At 38.3% G+C, this 11,355-nt stretch overlaps 2 protein-coding genes across 2 annotated transcripts; both read right to left on the reverse strand.

Annotated features, from left to right (window-relative positions):
• Positions 1-342: 342 nt before the first annotated feature.
• On the reverse strand, positions 343-2,791 carry LOC122649711. Its single transcript, XM_043842953.1, has 3 exons — positions 2,576-2,791; positions 1,890-1,966; positions 343-1,003 (listed from the first exon to the last, which is right to left on the reverse strand). The coding sequence occupies exons 1-3, from the start codon at positions 2,687-2,689 to the stop codon at positions 427-429; spliced, it is 768 nt and encodes a 255-aa protein (XP_043698888.1). The 5' UTR covers positions 2,690-2,791; the 3' UTR covers positions 343-426.
• Positions 2,792-5,044: 2,253 nt separating this feature from the next.
• On the reverse strand, positions 5,045-9,990 carry LOC122649956 (protein sym-1). Its single transcript, XM_043843221.1, has 5 exons — positions 9,616-9,990; positions 7,905-8,060; positions 7,639-7,771; positions 7,509-7,548; positions 5,045-5,482 (listed from the first exon to the last, which is right to left on the reverse strand). The coding sequence occupies exons 1-5, from the start codon at positions 9,868-9,870 to the stop codon at positions 5,395-5,397; spliced, it is 672 nt and encodes a 223-aa protein (XP_043699156.1). The 5' UTR covers positions 9,871-9,990; the 3' UTR covers positions 5,045-5,394.
• Positions 9,991-11,355: the final 1,365 nt, after the last annotated feature.

Consider the following 11,355-nt stretch of genomic DNA (forward strand, 5'->3'; position numbering starts at 1 on the left):
CCTTGACAATTACATACTGCAGGTTTAATAGTGATATTATAGAAAATAGTACTCAAATTGAACCTCCTGAAGATCAGAGTTTGATTTAATCTCCTTGACAGAAATATTAAGACATGATTCTGTACCAGGTGTGAGCAGTAATAAGTACAGACCTTTTTTATCATGAAAACTTGGGATCTCTTTGGATCATAGGAGTATATCTATGTTACCAAGTTTTCGTTCAAAGTGGCAAGCTCGATCAGATGGTCCTTCATACCTCAAAAACTTATTTGGCTCTTTAGAGAGAAAATCCATAACATATATAATATTATGATCTTCCAGTTTACGCATAAAAGAAAAGTATCTCAAATTTGAAGACAGCATACTTATTCATAACAGCACCAACAATACTGATTATGGGCTTCCTCTCTTTGATTTGATTATGTATTAGCGAGGGACAGTCAACCACTCAAAGGTCTCTTCCACTGCCCTCACGAGCGAGATAAGATCTCCCGGCATGATGTCATTTCTAAGCCCAGGGAGGTTGTTTGGGGACAAAGCTCTCCTGTCCATGTCACATAGAGCAAACCTACATACTGGACACTGACCATGGCTTTTCACCCAAGGGAGGATGCACTTAAAATGGAACATATGCTTACATGGAGTCATTTGCACCTCCTCATTGGGAACAAAGTCTTCCAAGCAAATTGGACATCCCTTACCATCCTCATCTCTCTCTTCTTCCTTCAAATGGGAGCTGTTACTGGCATTTTCTCTGTTGTAGAAAGTCCATCTCCTTGGTTTGTTCCTGGCAGGGTTGTACACATGCTTCTTCAATTGCTGTAAGGCCTTCCTTTGCTGCTCTGGGGTCAGGCTAGGTTCTTCCTCTGGAGGGATATGCCATTGTCCTCTTCTCCTTGGAGGAAATTCTCGGACAAACTGCCTTGGTAGAGGGTTAACTCCTGCTGCTATTTCGCCATCCAGGAGGACAATTCGTAGTGGAGAAAGAGACTGCCCAGGGAAACTGTCATGCAACACTCCATGATTAGTGGTAGTAAGTCAGATAAGGGACAAAATTGAATTTGGTAGGAGAGACTGAACTTTATTAATAAGATCAGTAAACATTCGAGGAAAAAAGAAGTGTTATTCCAATGACAGTTCATTTCAGGCACTGTAATTGGCTCTTTATGCTCATAATATAGCTGTGTGGATGAGCAAAAGGATGGCTATATAATCGGTCAATATTACACAGATGTTCTTTGGGGTGGGGGGGGGGGGGGGTTGTATAGTTTTGGCTTGAAAAAAAAGGTGGTTTAAGGGCTTACTTCATAATGCATATTTCCTATTTCTTTTTTCATTCTATACTATACTATATCTTGAAGAATGACAAGAGAGAGAGAGAGAGAGAGAGAGAGAGAGAGAGAGAGAGAGAGAGAGATTCTTTCTTTATTTACAATTTAAATTTACTATTTATTTTATTACATTACTATTACTTTCCTTATACTTAGAGACCATGACATGATCTAGATCATTAATGATTCCACAACCCTCATAAGGTTGGGAAAGGGATAATCATGAAAAGGAGCGGTTCATTAGGGCTGGGAGAGTGTGCAGATAGAGGCCTTGCATTCGATGCTGCAACTTGTGGCCAAGAAATCAAATTGGCCTCCCACAGAAAACCTGTAATTTATATTCCAAATGGATACTTTAGCTGATCGGCTGATCAACTTGGTGATCGCACTTCAGTGTCACCAGAAGCTGGAAGCAAACCTTCCAGCAGGTAACAAGCTTTGAGGGTTATGGCATCATTCACCATTACAAGATAGGTTAGATTTTGACATGTAGTCACACAATCTGTGGATTATATATCATTAGAAAGGCAATGAAAAGATGAAGAAGTCAGTGTATACCCTGTTAAGCCATAAGGTCCCCATCTCACTCTTTCCTCGAATAATTGCCATGGATCCGTTGTCTGAGCACCTGCGTCCTGGAGAGAAACACCATAGTTTGTAACATTTAGCTATTCATCTTGCATATGGTGCAAGCTACCAGCACTGAGTGCTATTCTCCACCGTCTGACCACACAATCAGATGGTGAGATGCTCATCACATGCCAGTCTTGATGAATCAAAACTGTACATGTCTAGCTAGTCAAGCCTCACTTGTCATTATTGTTAGATCATTTGATCAGAATATGGTGAAAATGAAGTTCATACTCATGACACACTACAATCTGTTCCTCCCCAAACATTGATTCAATAAACAGAACCTTGAAGCTTACATGGTTGTGAAGGATAAAACCAAGATGAAGGATTTGCGAAAGCCAAAAGGAATTCACATCGCCTAGCCACCTTCAATTAGATAAGATCTTAATGATGGTAAAACTTAAACCAACAAGTGATATTACAAGTTTTCAACTGAACACAATAGCAAGGGAGTTCTTATGTACATATATATATAGAGAGAGAGATAGTAAATACAATTACCAAGTTCTTTAATGTTGTGTGCAGTGATGTGTATTCAGATTGATATGGGAGTTTCATGTTCTGGTCTTTCATAAATGTATTTGCTAGGATTGAGGTAGCACAGTACTTACAGCAGGTCGAAAGGAGGTTATTCGTGGTACCGGTGAGTTCGTCTGGTTTGAATCACTATTCTGGCCTTGCCTACTCCCAGCAGTAGATGAAATATTGTTGGTGCCGGTGCTCATGGTGTTTCTCTCCCTGGCAAACTCCAGAAATCTTAACCCCTTGCAACTTGGATTGCAAGGGATAGAGGAGGGAGAAAGTGTTACCCTTTTGTATTCTTATTTTGTTCCATACATATTTCAGTGAAGATAGACCTATCTCTTTGCTTTTAGTGATTCCTTCTTTAACAAAGCATGGGATGCCTTCTTTTAACAGATGCTCTTGGTTGGCCATAACATTGAATGATATACCCAGAATGGATGTTACAAAATATTTCCCTAACTGAAGAATCCAATACCTTTTTGACTGAGCATAAAGTTTTAAATGGGCAGTGGCACATTTATCTGTTTTGCTGCATCAGGATTCAGGGCTATGGAGAGACCTAATCTCGACTGTGATTGAATTAGACATACTAAGGCTAAGATTGTTCACAGCCCACTCTCTGGGAGCAGATTATCTTGGCATTTCTCCCCCACACATCCCATAAAAGGGAAGGTGACAGCATACACTGCAGGTCCCACTACTATCTTATATATGCCCTGATCTCCCGCCTCTGTATTGGTTGCTTCTCTGAGCTTCAATTGTTTGAAGAGAGAGGGATATATTCTATTACAAGTACTAGAGAGGGAAGTAGTGGTGATGCTGCAATGGTAATTCATAAGAGAGAAAAGACTAATAAACTCCCCCCCCCCCTCAAAGGGCAAGGAAAGAAGATGAGACTACTACTAGTTGACGTAGTGTAGGTCCTAAGCTCATTTGAACTTGACAAGGGAGGGTGAAGGCATTCCTACTACCTAAATCACCTGTTTCGGCTGGTTGATATTGATGATTTAGAAGTTTGGATATATGAGGGATTCCTTGGATAAACCACATATCAAATTTGATGGTGTATCTCAATTGTATGGTCTACCATATATGTGGTTTTCCACAAAACTAGTGTGCAAATTCTTGCACTTGCCCTCTCACATTCCACTCATGGACCCCACACCTCCTCAATAAATGTCCCCATAGACGATTCATCATCCTCCACCCTATTGGTGCAAAACTGCACTCTGGCGTCGTATGCATCCCTCTGCCAATATAGTAATTGTTTCAACCAATTACAATATTTTTTAACTGGACATCAACACATGGTTAATAATATTTTTGTTTACAACATGCCCATGAATTTGCAGTGCCAATGAACAGCATATTGAATAAAAGCCAACAGAAAGCCCTGATGCCTTTCAAAAAAGGAAAAACTAAAGGCTTCGAACATTCAAACATCAAGACTTCTATAACCAGGGTTTTAAAACGCATAATCGGTGACAGAAGCGGCCATTACCGATTCCAATTCGATTTGGATGAGAAATCAGCTTAAATCGGTGTGAAAAAGCTCTAGAATCAGCCAATTCGAGGAATATTCAAACGATTGTAGTGTTGTTATCCAGGAATCGTCCATACCGAATCATTAGAAATCGGATCGGTTTCCAATCTGAATCGGGCGATTCCCCATCCTTTTCGCCAAATCTTGAAACCCTGTCTATAATTTGTCATGGAGTTGACCTCAGAAGGATACAAGTCATAACCACTACAAACTTCATGCATTGATGCATACCTGAAAATTATACTCCATGATACAACCATGGGTCCATGAGGAATCCTTTGTCTTGAAGCAGTGAAGTTCATATCCTCCCAAACAACGTCTTATAAAAATATATTCTTATCTCAACCTTGTGAGGCCTCATGCCCTATGGCTTATGCAACGTCTTAGAGGTCATGACATGTTACCTCACAGTTCATGAGTGCGAGAAAAAAAATTGAAGAAATAAAAAGAAAATTCATTTATTGAAAAGATATGGATTTTAAGCTTAGTGATGTCCAAATAAATCAAAATGACAGTTTTAAGCACCTGAGTTCAATGATTTTTAGCTAATCTCACTCTTGAGTCCTGAAATTGGAGTCCAACATAGCCTTAGGGAGTCCCTCTACCAAACCCATGCAGAGTAATACTCAGCTATATCCACCCTCTCCCACGAAGTCCATGTAACATCTTTCAAGTTCACAACATAGCCTTAGAGAGTCTCATGGCTCAAGGCAAGTCAGAGCAGGACCCTGGAGGTTTCCACATGCAAACCCCAACCAAACCCCAACCAATAGGAATGGGACGATATGGGTCTCAGATTTGACCTGCCCTGTTACCATCCCTAGCTGTGGACCAACCCTTCTCATGCATTGGGCAGTAATTGAAAGAATTCATAATCAAGGCAATAATTAGAAAAGAAAACCCTAGGATTGCTCTGATACAAAAGCTTTAAGGTACTGACTGCTGAGTACACAAGGACAAGTGGCTTCCACTTACTGATTTCTGTTTCTTTCTGGATGGTGAGCTCATTCCATGATTCATAATTAGAAGCAAAACCCCAATCTTAAGATCAAGTGCATGAAATCCTCATGGACAGTAGCAGTCAGCAATCATGACTTGCATAAAAATAGTAGTACATTAAAAAAAATAAAGTTCAGAAGAAAACTCATGCAAGCACTAATTTTCAGTGTTTTTTTTTTCTTAAACATAAAATAGCCAATTGGTAACATGATGAAAAAATAATCCCTCCGATTCTTCCATCTTCTCTTGATATTGGGCGGCAACTGATATGCTGGTATTAAGGAGTCAGCAGCAGAAGAAAGTTTAGACTACCACATTTGTATCTTTGAAGCATTGGAATTACTGGAGAAAGAACTGAAGAGGTCACTTGCTCATGGTTGAAGATAAGTAGAAGTTCCAAAATATGGAGCAGGTAGACATGAAAGCTACACGCGTTTGAAGAGGAATCAACCTATAAATATGCCATATCAAAGTGTCAAACCGTGTTCAGAGAAAGTTGATTCAGTTAGCAGTAGAATACTGATATCTGCAATTGATAACAATAACATCTGGAAACATCATTTGTTCTGGTAGAGAAACTTTAAACAGAAGCAATGAGGACTACGGTCATGCCAGAGTCTATTATATGTCTACTATAGTCTTATTATATGGGATCATGGTCATGTCAGAGTCTATTATATATTTAGTTCCTAAATAAATTGAACTAGGAAAAGGAATATATATTTCCTATATATTCAATAAGGAAAAGGAATGGTAACCGGTCGCACTCTAGGCGTGGTTCCCACACCCAGACACAACCGCCTAACCGCCTTGGAAATGATCATCTTGCCCCATGGGATTTCCACCTTTTCATGGGGGCAATGCAGTCATTTCAAAGGCAGTTAGGCGGTTACTGTGTCTAGGCGTTGGAGCCACACCTAGAGCGTGACCGGTTAGTTTTCTTAAACCCTTATCAATATTTCCAGTAGACTAAGAATCTTCAAAGCTTTCATGGAAAAATCATCATCCATGAAAGCAGCAGAGCTTCAGCAAAACAGGAACTTCTCTCAAGATGTTTGAATAGTTGATCACAAATCTCTCTAAAGACCAAAAATGAATTCAGACATTCATATCCTAAATAAACCAAAATCTAAATGCAAACAAATACACACACCCAACAAGAGAAGACCCAAAACACTCGAACTCAAAATCCAAATTGCCAAAGTTCTCCCTACAAGCAAAACCCATGAGAATAAAACTACAACAAAATCAATTACTGGATTCCCGAATTCCATATTTTAGTATGCCATTAAACTTAACTCACTGTTTGGACCCATAGGTTCTCCACTTGGGCCCTTCTCAAGGGGTCAACCACTGGAAAACAAAACTGGTCATTTCCAGTCATGCTCTGCATCAAGGCTCCTTGTGAGATGGCAGGGAGAATGAAGGTGTTAAACTTGGGAATTCTCCCTTTTTTTTTGTGTCTTCATTTCCGGGTGTAAGCTTAAGTACGACTCTATTATGTTTTCATGCTGATATAAAAATCACATTGATTGAGATGCTTCAACATGGTAAATTTTCTCTGTTCTAGCATACTTTCCACTTAAGTCTTCAAAATTTAGTTGAATCTACAAAATTGCTTGACATAATTGGGTCAGCAGTTAGTTCTCAAAGGCAAAATTTCACCTACTGCTACTACAATTAGAAGTCAAATTTGATGAGTATAAGATTGTACCCTCATTCCCTCAATGAAATTAATGAGTTCCCAAGGAGATCCACTCCCGAACCATAAACAATTGAAAGAAAATAACCCCTTTTCCTTTCCAGAAACATAAATTTTGCAATTGCTAAAATTACATGTCTAGGTATGAGATGCATCTTGTTGTAATCAAAGTGGTGAACTGAGAAGGTGTAACCTCCTTTTGATTGCCCCTTGTCTTATTCCCAAAATTTCTTAAAGTCGGGGGTAAAAAAGGGTTTTCAAAATAATTTGAAAGCAACTTACCATTATGTCATACTCAAGAGTTGTCATTGTCTTGCATGCTTTTCGAGCATACATGTGAACTGATAGGGATTTTACCCTCATTGAAAGAGTGTGTTAATACTTAAAGGACAAAAAGTAAGTTTACAACTTCTTTTCCATCAACTTGGGTTACAACAAGATTTTTCCCTATGTATATATATGGTGACTAAATCTTCCTGGGAAGAATGAATTGCAGAACAGGGAAATATATCTAGCAATGAGTTAGATTTTCATTTTTTTAACTATGGTTTCGTCTTGTCACAATGTCTGGATATACAATTATCTATTTTAAGTAGATTAAACTCTGGATTTTGAACTATTCTTCCATTAAGGACAGTGCTAAACTATCTGACTCTTAACTTAAAGATGGCAATAGTATTTCTCAAAAGTATAAAAATAAAAATGACACAAGTGAAATTTTCTACAATAAGGCTTGAATGAAAACTCCAGGAAGGAAAAGGAGGAAATTAAGCACCAGAAATTCAGTATGCTGACAGGAATCCAAAACCTAAATCCTGCACAGCAACCAAAAGAGAGTAATGAGAAAATGCATGAAAGGCCTACCGATACAATCAAGACAACAAGTTTGATGCTAGAGAATTCACCATAAAATAGAGTAGGAAGGGCATCCTTCTGGTACTTGGCTGGAAGCTCTGAGAGCTTCTTTTGCCATATATTATTCCATGCAAAGACTACAGCGATCACACTTGGACCAAGTACAATTTGATTCAAAAAAACCTGAAAAAAAGGTAGATACAAAACCAGAGGAAAAAAAAGAATACATTAACTTGGTCAAGTAAACCATCTTTAGTTTTCCAATAAAAATTGTTTATAGTTTGCAGTTCATGGAAAAGGTTTGCAAAAACCAAACCTTAAAAAACATATTCTGTATTGATTGCTTAGGCAAGCGACGCTCAAGAAACTGGTACCATGCATAGGAGCCTGGACCATATAAGAGAAACCCATAGGAAGCCATCCTTAGTCCTCGGACCCAATCATGATTTGCAAGAATGGTTGACATGCTTTCCTAAAAAAGAAGTGATTTGGATAAAGGTTACACTTTGCAGCTCAAAACAGTACCAAATCACAAGGAGAACAATTTAACAAAAATATATCATAACATAACTAACCAGCTCTTATCAGCCTATCAAATTTTGATATGGAAAACAGTCCCATATGAAATCTATTATGGATAGAGTACAATAACCAAAATAGAAGTTGGATTAGATCCATCATAATTATTCTTCTACTTCTTGTGATGGGAATCAAATAAGACGCCACAAAATAAATCAAAAGTGGATGGCCTTCTTTCGAAGGTGGTCTTCTAGCATCTGATAAGACCTTCTTTTTTTGGGTATTAATTTGATAAGAACTTCTGTTGCACCACATTCATTCTTTCAAAGTATATATCCCAACTAACCCAACCAGCTTGCTCCTAGCCCTGAAAGACAAGTTCCACATGAAAGGACAGGTGGAAATACCAGGAATTCCAAAGTTGTGCCAAATATATTGTAAAACAACATGGATGGAGAGCTAGTTGATTACTTCCCCATAAACCATTGACTCTGGCAAACATGAAGAAGAGTCTGCAACCTTCTGAGTCCGCCCTTTGAATCATATCACAAGCACTGATCTTTCTTGTGATAAATACCCAAAAAGGATTTTGTAGTTAGGAGAATTTTATATTGCTTCCCGAGGGGGAAGGTAAGGGAATCAAGGATGGAAGGATTTTGAGAAATATCTCAATTTGATTTGAATATCTCTTAAACACATCTTCAAGAAAGTTAATGAATGACAATTCCTCTAGTTTGACATCTTTCACCTCTCTCCCAATTAATGGTAACAAGTATTAGATTGAATGATTTAGAAAAGTCTGACTTGATTAAGCTTTTTTTTTTTTTTTTTTGGACCAGAGACTTGATTAAACTGATTCTGCTACCTAAATAGCAGTAATTGCTTTCCCATTCCTCAAACCTTTTGGTGAATATCTCTACCTCTGGAGGTAGCCTATATACTTGAGAGGCAATCCTTCACACTGACAACCTAGGATTCTAGCTGAACCGTCCACTTCTTCAACTCCCAAGTCAATACTAGCAGAGTTGCAGTTCTAGTCCAGTGATATTTTCAAAACATTGGAGGAGACAACCTTCTAGATTGTTAATGTAATCCTCATTCGAATTTACAAAATAAGGAATAAATAAATAATCATAAAAGTTACAAACGATACAACATGATCCCATCTGTACACTCGAATACTCAATGTTAAAGTTCTTCTCCTTCCTTGTCTTTCCTTTGCTCAAGATGTCTGCAACAATAATGAAAAAGAATGGGAAAAGGAAGTAGCCTTGTCGAGGCTTTCTTTCGTTTGAAATTAACTTTGAGGGGGCCATGAATATGACACAGCATTTTTGTCTATTGGGTGACATTAGCGTACTATCATTAATTAGTAAGGTTTTAAATGTAAGATTTCTTCTTTCTTTCGAAAAAAAAAGTATCGCACTATGTCATTTTTCAATTATTTTGAAGCAATGGAGCACCGAAAATGGAATCAAAGAATCAAGTAGAACAGGATGAACACTTACCTGGTTGTTGGAATCCAATCGTTGGAGAGCCTTCCGCCGGGCACTGACCTGGGCGATGGCGTCACCAGTGAGAGCAAGAGAAGCTGCCGTTGCTGCCTGCTTGAGTGGGAAATTAAAACCTCTTCCCCCACCTGCTCTTCCACCCACATCCGAATTAGAGGATTTTGAGAACTCTCTTCTCTGGGAATGAAGTCCACGTCTCTTGAGAAGGCCGTTCCACCACAAGAACCCCCCATTGCCACCCAAAGCTTTCATTTGATTTTGTACTGAGTTTTCTAATGCTCAAGTCCTGAGAATATAATGCTTCTTATTCTCCTTCGTCTTTTATTTGTGGAGTGCTTGCAGTTCAGATCAATTGGGGGAAAAAATGTATATTTAGATTGCTGCCAATCATCAAACTCAAATTTCCCGACCGCAAAACTAAGAGAAGAGATTACTGAATTTAAGACAACTGGTTGAAAGAATGGATTCACGATGCATATTTAATACTGCATTGAAAATGCTCGTCGCAAAGCATGAACACGAGCAACGGGTAAAATCGAATCGAAACAAATCGATTTAGTTTGGTTTTAAAAATCATGAATCTTTTTCTGATTGGGTCGATTTCAATTTCAGCCTTTCAGGTCTGAAAATCGTTGGTTCGAACTGAACCAAAAAAAGGAACCTAATTAATGTTAGGTAAAAAGAAATCGGGGGAGTGGGGGTTGCCTAGAGCTCCCATGAGTCTTTCTCTCTCTCCTCTCCATATAAAAACTTAAAAAGATACGGAGAAAGCACCATCTCTGAGAGTGCTGATTTAGGCCACATTGTCATGAGTGTCTCTCTCTCTTTCTCAAATGAAAAGACATTTTTATCCCCTTTTTTTGAAGAGAGAGAAAGACACATGGGAGAACTGGTGTAAGCCATGCTCCCAGAAAATAAAAAAATTATTTCTCAAAAAGATATTTCTGTCAGAGATAGACATATGGGAGTGCTAGCGTATGCCACACAACAATCTAGGACATAAAACTACTTCCCTTCTTTTTAATGTTTAATCAAATAGAATACAAATTTGGTCAAAATCAAATTGTAAATCGAATAAAAATTGAAACCAAATGTATTAGTTGGATTCTAATTTGCAAAAGAGGCATCTATTCAGTTTGGATTTCCACATGTTATATCTTAAATTGAATTGAAACCAAACTAATTGACATCCTTAATGTTGCATTCCATGGGACCATGAAATCCTTATATTAATTTATTTTTAGTGAAAGTTTTTGTGTTCGGTCATGCTCATACATGATACATGCCAAGAATTTAGATTCTAAGTAGAGGAATTGGTGGCCACATGTCATTCTCATGTCATTCTCATGTGTGAGCGTGGCTGCATGCTAAATGAGCATGGTGTTGGCTACTTAGCATTTGTTTTAATGCCACAATGGTTATTCACTTGGTTGGTGTCTTATCGGTAGAGTGTAAGCTCCCAAGAAATCTATGTCTTTACTCTATCATAGGCATGATTGTCACTTCGTGCTTACACCTTGTGCCATAAGTTTCAATTTAATACTCGTCATGTGGTAGGTTTGCGTAGAACTAAAAATTTATGGTGGGTGGATCCAAGACTCACTATTCACATGTCAATTTTATCATTGCAATTGGTTGGTAACCTAGACGAGATCATAAGATTGACTGTCATGTCTTCACCGTATTAAGACAACCTTCCCCACTTGTAGTTGAGGGTGTTTGTAAGTTCAGTTCGGT

This window comes from Telopea speciosissima, chromosome 2, assembly GCF_018873765.1.
Source record: "Telopea speciosissima isolate NSW1024214 ecotype Mountain lineage chromosome 2, Tspe_v1, whole genome shotgun sequence".
Taxonomy (NCBI): Eukaryota; Viridiplantae; Streptophyta; class Magnoliopsida; order Proteales; family Proteaceae; genus Telopea; species Telopea speciosissima.